This window comes from Macadamia integrifolia, unplaced genomic scaffold (genome assembly GCF_013358625.1).
Source record: "Macadamia integrifolia cultivar HAES 741 unplaced genomic scaffold, SCU_Mint_v3 scaffold1006, whole genome shotgun sequence".
Taxonomy (NCBI): Eukaryota; Viridiplantae; Streptophyta; class Magnoliopsida; order Proteales; family Proteaceae; genus Macadamia; species Macadamia integrifolia.
Genome location: NW_024868052.1, coordinates 244,262 through 261,061, shown reverse-complemented (window position 1 = coordinate 261,061; position 16,800 = coordinate 244,262). Strand labels below are relative to the sequence as shown.

Sequence of the window (16,800 nt, the reverse complement as noted above, 5' to 3'; positions counted from 1 at the left end):
CCATCTGGAGTCCGCCAATAAATCAGATGAAGAAGAATATACAATATTTTCCTGGCATGGAGCTAGAGAAATATCATCAAGGAGTTCCAAAGCAACCTAGTTTGGCAGTGAACAAAGGAAAGAATGGTCTCGGGTACACTCCTCCGACCACCAAAGGACAGAAAGTGCTGAGGATGACTAGGAAGATCTTTGTCTCTTAATACCCTACTCTCAATGGGTATTTTCTAAAAGGAGAGGATTTCCCTTTCTGCGAAAATGTGAAGCCATGGTTTGATGAAACTACTGCAAAGATGCGACCAGGATTTGAAGTATTTTTCTAAGACAAGTTCGACTGGGTGACTCATGAAGTGGAACAATAGAAAATACTAGTCAGAGAAAGTGATTAAGACAGTTCTATCATCGGGATAGCAGAAATTGCACTGATTGAGATTGGGTCTTCCTCTGGTGACCCTATAACATTGATCCAATCAAAGGAGGCACCAAGTCCTTGAGTCATCCTAAAAAGAGAATGGCAAAAGAAGATAAGGCTCACCTAGAGTCTGCCACTTCCCATTGATTTGAAAATCTATATTTGCTCCCTCCTACAAGAGCCAAGAGCTTGAGAGCTACATGAGCTCCTCATCCTTTTAGAGGAAGAAGTGTGTATGCAAAGCAAAAAAGAGCATAGAGAATAATGGTTTGTATGTACTGTGCCCAAACCAACTGCAATGGGAAGGCTCGTGAAGGTGGTCAAAGATGTGACCAAGACAATGGGATGGCATCCCTCAATAAGCTCGAAAATATGAACTTTATAGAAAAAGGATTGAGCAATCTCCACCAATCTACACCCTTCATAAAGTTTGGCTTCTGAGAGCATGAGATTGACCAGCTGTTATTCATGAAGAAGCAAGAACCTATGCGAAGAATCATTGTGCCACTGAAGAAGTAGCTGCAAATTTCTCAAAAGAAGAAGGCCCTTTGCCGCACCTCCTCATTCATCACGCCACTGAATCGCTCCTGAACTGGAAACGCATTGGAGAAAAATTTTCCTCATGCTATTGAATCAACCGGCCTAAATACTCCTGGCAGAACCATCAAGCCATTTATCAAGTCTGTAGTCGAGTCAGTTGTTTATGATTTTGTGTTGGCCTCCCTTCCCGAGGAGAGTCCAGAGCCTTTGTATGTCGAGTCTATCACTCATTTCATGAATGAAATTTCTAATTCTGAGTATGACTTGCCTTCTTTTTTTGATGATGATCTTAATAAATATCAAGAATCAATAAAACAATACAAATTAAAGAAAGCCCAACCCATCCATGTGGATACTCGAGTTATTAATTTAGGAACCAACCAATGCCTTTGAGTGATAAAAATTGGCACTACCCTTGATGATGAAGAAGCAGAATAGATGATTAGTCTTCTGAAGGAATTTTCTAAGGTCTTTGCTTGGTCTTATGAGGATATGCCTAGTATCGACCCCAACATAGTGCAACATCAATTGCCAAACTGCCTTGAGGCAAAACCGGCAAAGCAGAAGCTCCGAAGAATGTAGCCAGAATGGAGTGAGAAGATCAGAGAAGAAGTTGTAAGCAATGGAATGCAGGATTTCTATAAGTGGTAAAGTAGTGTTTGAGATTTAAAATGTAACCGCAAGCATACGGATCAGTGTAGCTACGGGTCGAACACAGGGAGAGCAGCCACTTTATTTTTTTATGTCTTTTAATAATGCGAAAGTAAATCGATTAATAGTTGTGATCTAACCGTCCTAATTACCGTCCTAAACATATGTATCTAAAATAACGTCCTAACCATTCGTCATCTAAAAATTTAAAGACGCAAGCCACGCAATTAAAATTAAATAAATAAATAACTGAAAATAAACAACCCACGCAATTAAAAAAATAAATAAATAAATAAAGGAAAAAAATGCTGAAATAAAAATAAAGTAAAAGAAAGGGGATAAAGCTAGAGAGAGACTCACAAGTAGGTTTCTCTACTTAGCCCGAGGGATGCATCATAATATGAGCTTCCCTACTTGACCAGAGAGTCACTCTTACAAGGGTTACTCTACTTGGCTTTAGGGAAAGGGAGACAATTAAAATAAAAGCAATAAATTGATGGTTCTATGGCTAGGAGGGGCAAAGCCAACACATACACTAGCCATGAACCTTGGGGGAAAGGGATAGCAATAATGTAACGACTGAAATTAAAATCCTAAATTAAGAAAGAAAGGGTAGTCAGAAGAGGGAATGAGAGGGGGGAGAGAAGACTACTGAAGGAGCCTACTTACTTGAATCAATGCTTGAACTTGAAGAAAAAAAATTGCTCCACGGCTCGTGATCTTGTCACCTAGATCTAAGCCTAGAACTATAACTTAAAAAATTACAACTCAATTGCATAAATCATAAACATAAAAGGGCTGAATAAAAATAAAAGAGTGCTTGCATTAATTGAAATAAAAAACTATTACAAAAGTGATTAAAGCAAAAATAGAGAAGAACTACAACGAAAGAGTGAGAGAGGGAGAGAGGGAGAGAGGGAGAGAGAGAGCAACTAAAAAAAAACTAGAAGAAGAATGAATTATCTCCCCTCCTCTTACATGAGTTGTATTTATAGGGAATAGGGAGGTAGGGTAACAAATTTCTCTTTCCTAAAAGAGAGAAACCCACAATTGATTGTGAGATCTTTTGAGTCCAAAAGTGCTAAGATGGAGGAGAGAGAAGAGAGAAATAAATTTTGAGAAATTTCCTAAAATTTTTTGCTTATTTTCTTTCCTTTTATTTTTTTTTCTAATTTATTTCTCTTCTTTTTCTTCCTCCAAGGAACGATTTTCTTTCTGTGCTCTAATGTGATTTGGGCAATTTTTGGGTGGGGTGATGGATGCGGAGGAGAAGACGAAAATTTTGGACAACTTTATTTTCCCCCCTTTTTTTTTTTTTTTTTTTTTCTTCTCTTCTCCACGATTTTCTTTGCTTCTAATTTGATGTAGAAATCCCGTCCATGACCTTAGTGCTTTAAGTGAGTGAAAAGCAGGAAATCTTCAACAAATTCTCTAAAAAAAACAACCATGAGATTCGAACTTGAGACCTCTTAGTGAGCAAGGGAATTTTGCACACCATAGCTCACCAACTACACTAGGTAATTGTTGTTACAAAAAAAAAATCTTCAATCACTTAAGGATGTGGTCCATCGATCCTTGTTGGCATTTGGAGTATTCCTTGTACCTCTGGGACAATTGCAAACGGGCTGGTTCTGCATCTCGGTTAAGTTCTGATCCATTATTCTTTTTCTGACCCGAAAAAGAATAATCATTTGTACGGGTGACCAAACGAATGTGTACTTTTAATTGAACACGTCCATCTTGCTCAGAATTTCGTCCTCTTCGCAACCATGGAAAGAAATAGGACCTCTTTATATGTAAAATTGAAGATATAGCTCCCGATAATCCTTAAGGCCTTGAAAATATAAAACCTGCAAAAAGAGAGTAAAACCCAAGGTAGGTCCATTCTAAATATGTAAAATGCATGTTTTACTACCCTAGCTTTCACACATAAATGTGCTCATCAAGAGGGGTGACACCTTACAACAAATGCAAGCAATGGGCAGGAGGGCTTCTTGTTTGGCAAAGTAAAGGAGAAGATACACTTGGTGTATGGTCTGAGAGCTATTTCTTGCAAACTTTCTCTTTCTTTTTCTGGGTTTTCATTTTAGTGAAGTATTACGTAGAGAGAGAGAGAGAGAGAGAGAGAGAGAGAGGAGAGAGAGAGAGAGAGAGAGAGAGAGAGTTCAACATATGTAATGCTAGTTGGGAGGAGATTTTCAGCTTGGTTTTGGAGGCGATTTTCAGCTTGGTTTTTTCTTCTTCTGCTCGGCGGCTATCATGGCCAGTGATCAAGGCCTGGCTGAGGAGGGTGGAGGTGATGAGAATGACAATGGTGAGGGATCTGTGAGGGAGGTGACTAAGATTGCGCCTCCAAATCAAGCTGCCGCTGCTGATAGTGTCGCTCCAAGGAGGTCGTATGCAAGGGCTGTGGGGAATGTAAGATTTCCTATTAGGTGGGCTAGCATAGTCAAAGATTTGTTTCCAAAACCAGTTTAGTGGTGTTGACTAAAGATGGAGTAAGTAGAAAGAATCCAATATTATTGGTAAGTGATCTCTATGGAGATATTGGATTCTATTAGTACACCTTAATGGTATGAAATATTTATTACTAAGTGTGGACCTAAGGTATTGCTTCCTTAATGGGGAAGAAACCCTAATTTTATTGCAGGGTTGGTCCCTACCCTTACTCCTATATATAGTTATCACTGACCCATTAAGTGAGACTAATGACCAAAAGCAAAAGGGAAAGAGGGTAGACCAGACCAACATTGATCGTGTTGTACGAAGAGCATGCAAGAAGACATTGAGGAGTTCTTATTCTTCAACCATGGATTCAGGTATGCCTAAAACGTGTATTTTGTAGTGTTTGTCGTGCATGCTTATTGATCTTCATGAATTGTTCCGTATTTATTTTCTATCAATGGTATCAGAGCCTCGTTCATGAAAAATCGATCGGCTGTACCACCAGTAATAAAAATCAATTTCTTCTCCTCGAGTCATTTTGTTTTGAAGAAACAAGAAAAGTAATATATTATTACTAAAGGACAAAACTTACAAAGTTAAATTAAAAAAAAAAAAGTAACAAAAGCAGGTACGGTTTAGTTGCTTTTACGATTTGGTTGCTTTCTTCTCCTCGAGTCATTTTGTTTTGAAGAAACAAGAAAAGTAATATATTATTACTAAAGGACAAAACTTACAAAGTTAAATTAAAAAAAAAAAAGTAACAAAAGCAGGTACGGTTTAGTTGCTTTTTGTTTTTCAAAAAAAAAAAAAGTGACAAAAGCAGGTACGGTTTAGTTGCTTTTACGATTTGGTTGCTTTAAAAAAAAAAGTGACAAAAGCAAGTACGGTTTGGTTGCTTTTTGATTTGAAACCATGTTTTTTTTCTTTTGAGAAATCTTACAAAAGAATATATTTTTATTAAATAAAAATAAAATAAAATAAAAAGGTGTCATGAGTTTTAATTGGTTGATTCATAACAGAACCATAAAGCATAATTATTTACAGATTTACTTTTTGTGACATTTGGTTTAGTCACTAGCACATTAAATATATAATTTTTTTATTTCATATTAATTCTTGTGCTATTTGATTCAGTCACTATAGGGAATTATTATGCAACCCATGATGTTGTTCTGATCTGTCATAATAGGAACACTTATGATTTTATATATTAAAATTTTATGTGTTTTTGTGTTTCATATTATTATTTAGCTATTCTTTGATGGAAAATTATTAAAAATATAATGGGCATACAGTTACAATCTAGGTCTATAGAGTTTTCGAAATTTTAGAGATTAGACTTCCACTTAGTGGGCTAATTCCTAAAGATGCGGAATCACTATAGACCATCCAGATGGATTGCAATCAAGAAAGCCATATGGCAAATGATGTGCTTTTGCCAACACATGTTAGTCTTTGTTTGGCCAGTTTTGCTTGATGGTGTGAGGGTGACATTTTGAGCTTCACTATTTTGGAGGTTCTTGTCTTGCCACCACAGATGACGGAATCTACAATATGGTGTTGTTTTTTGGCATCTCGCCTTACATGTGAAAGATTTCACTGCATGTTGGGCGATCTTGCCACCACAAGTGTGACCCCAATGATGCTGAATCTTTTCCCAGTTTATGTTTTTCATACAATTGTTAAAATTGGTATTGGGATAAATCTGATTAATAAGCCCTAATTAGTCAGTTTTCATTATATTATTGGGATGTTGATATGCTTTTGGTTATTGCATATTGTATGTTTTGGTAAAATTTTGGTAATTATTATTACCAGCTATGACTTCCCAATTATCTTCCATCAAAGTCCTGAATGGTTCCAATTTTGAGGAGTGGATAGACTCTCTTACTGTGTCTCTTGCAATTATGAGACTCGATTATGCCCTGAGAACTGATAAACCCCCCGAGCCCACAACTGAGAGTGATGCTACTATAAAAGCACTTTATGAAAAGTGGGAGGAGTCCAACAGATTGTGCTTGATTGTTATGAAGCATACTATGGACAAGACCATTAAGAAAAGTGTGCCTTCGAAAGAAAATGCTAAGCATTTTCTTGTAGCTGTTAATACAAAATTTACCAAATTTGATAAGGCTGAGAAGGGAACATATTTAGAGTGGTTCTCATCCACTCGATATGATGGCACAAGTGGAGTACGTGATCACATTATGAAAATGACCAATTATGCTGCCACATTGGGCGAGATGGAAGTGAAGATATCTGATTCTTTCCTTGTGTGGCAAATTATGCAATCATTTCCATCATCTGTTGATACTCTTAAGACCTCCTATAATGCACAAAAATTGGAGTGGAATCTTGAGGACATGACTTCCATATTGGTACAGGAAGAGGAAAGAAAGAAGAAGGAAAATTTTAATTCTGCTTATTTTGTTTCCAATAATGGGGGTAAGAAGAAATTCAAGAATAATTAGAAAGGCAACAAGCAAGAAAAATTAGGAAAAAGAGGACAGAAAACCGATAAGAATTTGAAACCAAAACTAAGGCTTTTAAGGGAAAGTGTTTCTTCTGCAAAAAGGATGGACATATGAAGACAGATTGCTATGGCTATAAGAAATGGCTTGAAAAGAAAGGTACATCTTTAGCTCTAGTGTATCTTGAATCCAATCTTGTAGATGTTTCCCCTGATTCGTGGTGGATTGATACTGGAGCAACTATTCACATCACTAATTGTTTGCAGGAATTAAGAAGTAGGAGCAAACCAAGTGAGGGAGAGATGATGATCTACATGGGAAATGGAGTGAAGACCAAAGTTGAATTTATAGGAGTAGTTAGATTACTTTTATCCACTGGTTTTGTTTTGAATTTGAATGATGTGGTTTATGTACCGTCGTTTAGACGAAAACTTGTTTCGGTATCTAAAGTTGACAGTTGTGGTTACACTTTTAATATTGGCAATGGAAAACTTACTCTCTATTCTGGTTCTTTTATGGTTGGATCTGCCTTGTTATGTGATGGTCTTTATAAATTTGATTTGGATATTAATTCTTCCAAATATGCCAACTCTTCTTCTGTTATAAATTATGTGGTTACAAATCCTAAACATGCTAGATTGGATGAAAATTCTTCTATGTTGTGGCATAAACGTTTAGGACATATTTCTAAACAGAGGATAGAACGATTGATTAAGGATGGTACACTTCCTCAATTGGATTTTTCAGATTTTGGAATTTGTATTGATCGCATTAAGGGGAAACACACTAGAGCTAAAAAGAAAGGTGCAACCAGGAAGGATGAAGCATTGGAGCTTATTCATACTGATATTTGTGGTCCATTGACTCCTACTACCATGGGTGGATACAGATATTTTATTTCTTTCATAGATGATTTTTCCCGTTTTGGTTTTATTTACCTTATTCAAGAAAAATCTAAATCCTTAGATGCTTTCAAAGTTGTTAAAGCGGAGGTAGAACTTAAAAGGGAAAATAAGATAAAAAGTGTGAGATCTGATCGAGGTGGAGAGTTTTATGGTAGATCTGATGAAACTGGACGTAACTCTGGATCATTTGCTAGATTCTTACAAGAATGTGGTATTGACGCTCAGTACACTATGCCTGGTTCACCTGAGCAGAATGGGGTGGCTGAAAGGAGAAACCGTACCCTTATGGATATGGTGAGAAGCATGATAAGTAATTCAACTTTACCTGATTTCTTATGGGGTGATGCTTTGAAAACAGCAGTATATATTTTGAATAAAGTGCCTAGCAAGTCTGTTCCCAAAACTCCCTATGAATTGTGGACTGGTAAGAAGTCAAATTTATCTCATTTTCATATATGGGGATGTGCTGCAGAGGTGAGACCTTACAATCCTCAGATGAGGAAGCTTGATCCAAGGACCATTAGTGGTCATTTTATCGGTTATTCTGAAAGATCAAGAGGATATAGATTCTATTGTCCTACACATTCTACTAGAGTAGTGGAATCAAATCGGGCAGTTTTCTTTGAGGATGATTTAGATTTTCAGTCTGCTCAACCACGTAACTTTGTTTTTGAGGAGGAACGTGTTCTTGTACCTATGCCTGCCGTCTACTGTATTACAGCCTCACATTGAACTAGAGAATGTCCCCACTCACGAACCTATGCAACCTATAGTGGTTGAGCCTGCACTCCCTGTTGTTGATGAGATTCAGGACCATATTGTTGCTGATGTTCCCTTGAGGAAATCAGAGAGAACTCGTAGGCCTGCCATATCTGATGACTATGTTGTTTATTTACAAGAACATGAGTTTGATATTACTTTGGATTCAGATCCAATCAGTTTTGACCAGGCTGCCAATGATCCCAATTCATCAATGTGGATGTTTGCCATGCAAGATGAATTGAATTCTATGTCTATTAATGATGTTTGGAATTTGGTTGAATTACCAAAAGGATGCAGACCGATTGGTTGTAAATGGATTTTCAAGACCAAACGGAACTCTAAAGGTGAAATTGAGCGTTACAAGGCCAGACTTGTAGCAAAAGGATTCAGCCAGAGAGAGGGCATAGATTACAAGGAAACATTCTCACCAGTCTCGACAAAAGATTCTTTCAGAATCATCATGGCTTTAGTTGCACATTTTGATTTGGAACTTCATCAGATGGATGTCAAAACAGCTTTCCTAAATGGAGATCTTGAAGAGGATGTTTACATGCAACAACCCCTTGGCTTCAGGCAAGCTGATACAGAGCACTTTGTGTGCAAACTTAAGAAATCTATTTATGGTTTGAAACAAGCATCTAGACAGTGGTATCTTAAGTTCGATGAAGTTATCACTTCTTGTGGTTTCAAAGAAAATCTTGTTGACCAGTGTATTTATCTAAAGATCAGTGGGAGTAAGTTCATTTTCTTTGTGCTTTATGTTGATGATATTCTTCTTGCCAGCAATAATGTTGATCTTTTGCATGAGACAAAACGATTATTATCAAGTCACTTTGATATGAAGGATCTTGGTGAGGCCTCTTATGTTTTGGGCATTGAGATTCATCGTGATAGGTCTTGTGGCGTTCTTGGTTTGTCTCAGAAAGGTTACATTGAGAGGATATTAAAAAGGTTTAATATGTTAGCATGTTCCCCTAGTAAGACTCCAGTTGTAAAAGGGGACAAATTTGGCAAGTCTCAATGTCCACAGACAGAATTAGAGTGCAATCAGATGAAGAACATACCTTATGCATCTGCTGTTGGTAGTTTGATGTATGCTCAAGTTTGTACACGGCCTGACATTGCCTATGTTGTTAGTGTACTTGGGAGATATTTGAGCAACCCTGGTGAAGCGCATTGGGTAGCTGCTAAGAAAGTCATGAGATATTTGCAGGGCACTAAGGATTTTATGCTTACTTATAGAAGAACCGATTCACTTGATGTAGTCAGTTACACTAACGCAGATTTTGCTGGATGCCTAGATGACCTCAAGTCTACTTCTGGATATGTTTTTGTGATGGCAGGTGGGGCTATATCTTGGAAGAGTGTCAAGCAAACACTCACTGCATCTTCTACTATGCAAGCTGAGTATGTGACGTGTTATGAAGCCACTATTCAAGCTTTATGATTAAGGAATTTTATCTCAGGACTACAGATTGTTGACTCTATATCTAAACCATTGAGGATGTTCTGTGACAACTCCGCTGCGGTACGTTTCTCTCATAACAGTAAAAGTACTTTAGGCTCTAAACACATTGACATTAAGTATTTTTTGGTCAGAGAGAAAGTTCAAGAGTCACAGATTACAATGGAGCAGATTGCTACAGAAAACATGATTGCAGATCCTCTTACTAAGGGCTTGACTCCAAAAGTCTTTTAAGAGCATGTCACTAATATGGGACTTGTTAGTTCTTTTGATGCATTTTATTAGTGGGAGTTTTGCTCAATATGTTTGCATTTGACTTTCAGTTTTAGTTTATACATATGATGCATTATTATTGTTCTCAAGAATATATATGCATTTTTTTATGGCCATTTGTTTATGTGTACACACTTATCTATTTGCCTCCTACAGAAAATTGAGGTTATATGTGGTGTATTTACTTCATTCGGTATCTGAGGTTCCAATCAATACACATACATCCAGTCGCTAGTAAAGCCTCGTTTGATTGAGGTCTAGTGCTAGTGTTATGGGACATCTGGACCTAGTCCCAATGAGCTTCTTTGATTGAAGCTAAGCGTTTGGGAGACGCTTGTAGTTAATGAGACCTTCGGTATCTGTCTCATAGGGCTCATTTGGTTTTCGAGCCAGGACCAATTTGGAAATAGACATGATGATCACTATTGCATGTTATTTCCATACCACACTTTCATACTGTTCAGCCTAAGTCGGTGATGTTATGAGCACTTTGACGTGTGTGGTCTCATATCGCTTTAGATGTGATGATCAATACGGTTGGGTGTTTGTAATTCTCATTCGGACCAAGGCATTTGGTTTAAGGTGCACTCCATTCGACACTGTTTTTTTTGTAGCCACATTCAGTTTATCTAAATCGGAGAGTCGTTTTAAATAAATTTTAAAATCTAAAACTTGTGACATATGCTGCCCAAGTGGGAGATTGTAAGATTTCCTATTAGGTGGGCTAGCATAGTCAAAGATTTGTTTCAAAAACCGGTTTAGTGGTGTTGACTAAAGATGGAGTAAGCAGAAAGAATCTAATATTATTGGTAAGTGATCTCTATGGAGATATTGGATTCTATTAGCACACCTTAATGGTATGAAATATTTATTACTATGTGTGGACCTAAGGTATTGTTTCCTTAATGGGGAGGAAACCCTAATTTTATTGCAGGGTTGGTCCCTACCCTCACTCCTAATATATAGTTATCACTGACCCATTAAGTGAGGCTAACGACCAAAAGCAAAAGAGAAAGAGGGTAAACCAGACCAATATTGATCGTGTTGTATGAGGACCATACAAGAAGACATTGAGGAGTTCTTATTCTTCAACCATAGATTCAGGTATGCCTAAAATGTGTATTTTATAGAGTTTTTCGTGCATGCTTATCGATCTTCATGAATCGTTCCGTATTTATTTTCTATCAGGGAATGCCTCATGGCCAGCAATGGATTCTCTCCCGGAACCAATCCAAGCCGATAATATCCGAAGAATCATGATTCCCCAATGCGACTATGAGTCAAAGGCAAAACTTCAGATTTGCTCTTATAGGGAGGGTTGATTTCAGATTGATCTCTCTAGATGCACTGAGACAAGAAGCAGCCGAAAAATGGAACTTGATGCACCCTCTTGGAAAAAGGTACGTCATTTTTCAATTAGGATGTGAGGGAGATAAGGCTGCTGTTTGGAAGAGGAGCCCTTTGAAGATCGGGGGTCAATTAATCCGCTTTCAACACTGGAAACCGGACTTTAACATCCATGAGAAATAGGTCTGGACTAAACTGGTCCGGATCCGTTTCCCTGACCTCACCCTAGAATATTGGCATGAGAATGTCATGCTCCCAATAGCGAAGGTTGTTGGATGGCTTGTTGCTTTGGATCGTCACACGAAGCAAGGCTTGATGGGATTCTTTGCTAGAGTCTTGGTTGAAATCGAAAAAAATGAAACGGTGCCTCGTATTGAGGAAGTGCAGGTTGAGAGATCGGAGCCTAGAACCACAAAAATCTTTGGTTTCAGGCAAAAGATTGTGTGTGAAGATGGTATAACTCGTTGTGGTTATTGTAAGCGGCTGGGGCATAGTGTGGAAGAATGCCGATTGAAGAAGTAGGAGGATGAAAAAAAGGCTGCAAAAGACCATGCCGGTATCCCAGGTGCAGTCTATGTAGAAGATGGAATGGACTCGGCTTGAGTCATCTCAACTCAGTGAGTTACAGGGAGTGCACCAAACGTGGAAGTTGTAGTAAATCATTCTCCTTCCTTAAATGCCTCCTCTTCAACGAATCAAGGTAGCCCTATTTTGGAAGGCCATATTCACGTGGATTTGGATCTCATCCAAAATTCAAATTCAAAAGTCAATCCTCTCTATATGGAATGTCAAGGTGGAAATTTATCTCCTAATCAAGACCTTCCCTCTTTGGAGGAAGGCAAAGTGGCTGGATCGGATCGAGGATCTGGATCAGGGTCGGGTTCTGACCCAGATGATGGTTCTTTCTCAGAGTCCGAAGATGAGAGTCAGGAAGCTACCTCTGACGCCCCTACCATGGTTGCTCCTACTATGGACCCAGTGAACACGGCCAGGCCAAGCCGCCCTAGACAGAATGTGGTGACTAGGGGAAGAGGTGATGTGGTTGGATAGCCCTCAAGAGGCGGTCACCCTTCCAGAATCCTTCACAGCCATCGTGACTCTTAGATTTCTTGTATTCCAGAGACAGAAGTTGCCAATGGGCGTGTGGCTCTAAATTTTCAGGAAGTAGGGGTGGTTGATCGTGCCCTTCTTACGAAGGAAAAATCTAATACTGCTACTTCTAAAGGAGGGAAGAATGGTAAGAAGAAGGTTGGTTAGACGAATAAGTCTGATAAGGCCCAAAATTAAATCCTTTCTCCATGAAGATTTTATTTTGGAATATTAGAGGTGTGCGAAAGGCTGCTGGTATTAGAGCCTTGAAGATGATCCTGAGGGAGCACTGTCCTGCTTTTGTATGTTTGGCTGAGCCGATGGTGAAGGCTTCAGATTTTCTTTCTTTGTTAGTTAAAAAAATAGGGTACTCTGCGGATTTCATTCACAATGATCGGGTGGACAAGGTTCCGAATCTTTCGCTTATGTGGAGACAAGGCTCTTCTTATCCCTCAGTTGTTTCTCTGTCTGACCAACAATTATCAGCCACTGTGGATTGGTTCAGTTGCTCTGTGGGATTGAGCTTTGTTAATGCAAATTGTTTTAAGGTTAATCGCTGAGAGCACTGGACTGACCTGGGTTTGATGGTAATCCCAAATATCCCATGGTCAGTCATAGGGTATTTTAATGATACTCTTCTTTCAAATGAAAAAAAGGGGCCAGGAAGATTTAATGCTAGCTCGGCGGCGGAGTTCCAAGCAATGGTGGACATGTGTGCTTTGGTCCAAGCTCCTTCACAAGGGAAAAAGTTCACGTGGACTAACAATCGTCGCAGAGGCAATGTTGTAGCTGTTCTAGATCGAAGTTTTTGCAATGGGAATTGGCTGGAGGTTTTCAAGAATATTAGTCAAAATGTATTGCAAAGAGCAGCCTCGGACCATGCCCCTGTTCTTGTGGTTTCAGACACCATCTCTCAACTAGGTAATATTCCTTTTAGATTCAATAATTTCTAGATGGATAATGTGAAGTTTGAGGATATTATCAGGGAGGTGTGGAATAAGGAGGTGTCTGGAAACCCCATTTTGGTGCTTTCTTAGAAGCTAAAGTAGGTAAAATTTTTTATTAAGAGCTAGGCCAGGAATAATTTTCCTAATGTTGATGAAGAAGTAAAGAAAGCCTCGAAAAATCTGGATTCGATTCAGGAAGAAATTGAGGCATCAGGGATGACAGATGATCTATTTGACAGAGAGGCAGATGCCAAGACATCTCTCTTGAAAGCAACTCAAATGCAAGACAATTTTTGGTCTCAAAAGGCTAAACATAGGTAGATGAAAGAGGGGGATAGGAACTCAAAATTCTTCCACCTCTTTGTACAAATGAGACGGTCACGAAATCAAGTTCGTACCTTGAAGAATGTGAATGGTGAATGGATTAGTGACCAGCAGGGGTTGTCATCATATATTTCTGAGTATTATGAAGCCTTTCATAGTGCCGCTCAGACTACTCCACAACATGATTTATTGAATTGTATCCCTAAGGAGATTTCTGATGTAGATGCACTGGGTTTAAAGGCTATGCCCTCTTTGAAAGAAATAAACAATTCTGTTTGGGATGTGGATCTAGACAGTTCTCCTGGGCTTGATGGATTTCATGGGAAATTCTTTAGAAGAGTTTGGAATATTGTGGAAGTGGACTTTTGCAGGGCTATTGGTTTTGCTCATGATTTAGATACATATGATTGTTTAGATCTAGAATGTTCTCATATGCTACATAACTAGGGACAAAATTATTTCTGTCTTTAATTGTCGATTTAGAGAGGGAAAATCATTTGTCTTAGTAGATATAAAATTCAATAATAGTTGCGATGGAAAGATCTGTCTCAAAAATTGAGATGGTAAGTTTTTCTATCCCAATTGTTAGAGAAGTAGGGACACCACAATAGCGACGGAAATAATCCGTCTCAAATATTGCGACGGTATAGTTTTTGTCCCAAATAGTCAAAATTTAGCAACGGATTTGTATCTATCCCGAATGATTTATTTAGGAGACAAAAAATATGTCTGTCTCTAAAAAACTGTCGTAAATTTCCCTTTTTCTTGTAGTGACTTGAAGTCAGAAGGTTTTAAGATAATTATAACGAAAAACAAAGTATATGGTGTGTAACTTTATTTACATTTGGATCGATAATGAAGTGAAAATTGATGTGTGGGAGATTCAACAAAGTGATTACTTTAGGTATATGAGCTTAATCATAAATATAGTGATAAAGAGAATGTCGTGTGTACCTTTATTTACATTAGAAAGTATAATGAAGTGAAAATTGATGAGGGAGGTTCCACAAAGTGATTGCTTTAGGTATATGGACTGAATCATAAATAAAGAAGGTGATAAAGAGGATAATATTTCATAGAGAACTAAAATAGGATAGATAAAGTGGAGAGGTGCATCTAGAGTGCTGTGTGATCGACACATTCCTTTAAAACTTGAGAAAAATTTTATAGAGCAATCATACGATTAATTATGATGTATAATGCATGATGTAGGGCAACTAAGAAGCATCACATAAATAAACTCAATGTAGCTGAAATGAGCATGTAAACCATAAAGGATAAAGTAAGGAGTGGTCATATAGGGTAGAGTTGAAGGTCAAGATCCATGTAGCCGACTGATAAAGGCTGAATTATTGTTGTTGTTGTTGTTGTATCTTCAGAAAGGGAAAGAAAGAATTCAGTAGAAGCTATCTACTTATATAATATCAAATCAAATCTAAAAGAAAATAGTCTCTCCACGAAGTGGGGGTAAGGCTATGTACATTATGATCCTCCCCAGACATTGCAGCATAGAGAAACTCGAGAAACTCGTGCACTGGGTAGTGGATACACCCCTTTTTCTAATCTAAAATAAAAGTGTTAATCACCCCTTTTTCTAATCTAAAATAAAAGTGTTAATCAATGCGATCCCCCTTATTTTGTAAAGAGGTAGGAATCAAGTGTCTGGAAAGGCCAGATAAGACATTTACACACAGCAGCAGTAGTACTCCTCCTTGCATTTTAAATTTAAAATGCTACTACTCAACATCCTTTAATTTTTACTCATTGACAGTTGAGAATAAACTAACAGGAATAAGGGAACCCTCCCTACTCTGTGTTGCCATCCTATGCTTTAACACATACACTGGTGACAAAAGACAAAGAGAAATACGGCCCCTCTCCCTACTTTGTCTCCAACCTATGTTTCCAGTCATTTGCTGCTTTTCTTCCTCAGAAAAATGTCATTCTCTGCTTTTTCTCACCAGTAGCTGTGTCTCCTAAACAATAACTAACTCAACCCCAACTTGAAGGAAAAGCAAAAAGTCTCTTTGTTAAAGATGGTTTTGTTTTTTTTTTGGGTAAAGGGTCATGTAAATTAAGAGATGAAAAGGGAAAAAAACTGTACAAAGAGGATCCATCTTAAGAAGATTCAAAAAAAAAAAAAAAAAAAAAAAAAAAAAAACCAGCACAAATCCTAGGACCCACCTCCACCTACGGCATTGCCATCAGCAGAAGAGGGGCACAAGGCATAAAAGGGGAAAATGAAAGCTAATAAAATCAGAAGCGCGATCTGCCCATCGCATCCTCAGCCAAAAACTCAAGCACCCCAGGAGGCCATGCCACAACTGATGAAGACGCTTCCTTCTTAGCTGCCATCTGTGCCAGGAAATCTGCTACAGGATTTGCCTTAGTGATTTTCCATCTTATACCCCTGAGATAAGAAATAAGGGAAGACCACCTTTGCCAAACAAACCACGGGACCAGACCCCTTTGAACCATGAGCACCATAGTGCCCAAATCACATTCGATCCACAGAGATGCACAATTCATCTCTCTTGCTCTCTCAATTCCTTCAATCAAAGCCTGAAATTCAGCTTGAAAATTCGAAGCAATTCCTAAAAAGGAGTTGTAAATCGATACAATCTGGCACTTGTTGTCTCTTATAAGGCCACCTACTCCTGCATTCCCTTGATTACCCAAGGACGAGCCATCACAATTTAGCTTCCACCAACTATCCATCGGAGGCAGCCAGAAGGTTACCCGCACCCTTTTAATTTTCCTTCTTGGTACTGCAATATTCAGCTTCAAGCATCTCTCAGAATCCAGGTGAGATTTAATTCTATCACGCTTACTTGGGCCACGTCTTCTAACCTCCTCCATTATTGTATGAAAGACTTGACCATAAGATCGATGATGAATCAAGTCAAAAATATAATAAAAGAATAAAAAGAGGAAGAAGCAAAAGGATACATGGATTTCACGTGATTCTTACATTTATGATAGCAAGTCATTAGGGTTCTTTCTTATGCAGTACTGTAGGGAAGGATGAGGAATTCTTCACTCATCCACTAATCCATATCGATAAAATGACTAGATGCTAGTCCATATATGATAAAAATATTGTAATAATGCCCCCGAAGACATGTGAATTTGTTCGAAGACAGTCACATTCAGCCCTTAAGGTTGTTAATTG

The 16,800-nt window shown here is 38.2% G+C and overlaps 1 protein-coding gene across 1 annotated transcript; it reads right to left on the bottom strand.

Moving 5' to 3' along the window:
• Window positions 1-15,884: 15,884 nt before the first annotated feature.
• LOC122062378 (14.7 kDa ribonuclease H-like protein) lies at window positions 15,885-16,487 on the bottom strand. The gene has a single exon (XM_042625967.1). It carries the CDS (start codon window positions 16,485-16,487, stop codon window positions 15,885-15,887), a length of 603 nt encoding a protein of 200 aa, XP_042481901.1.
• Window positions 16,488-16,800: the final 313 nt, after the last annotated feature.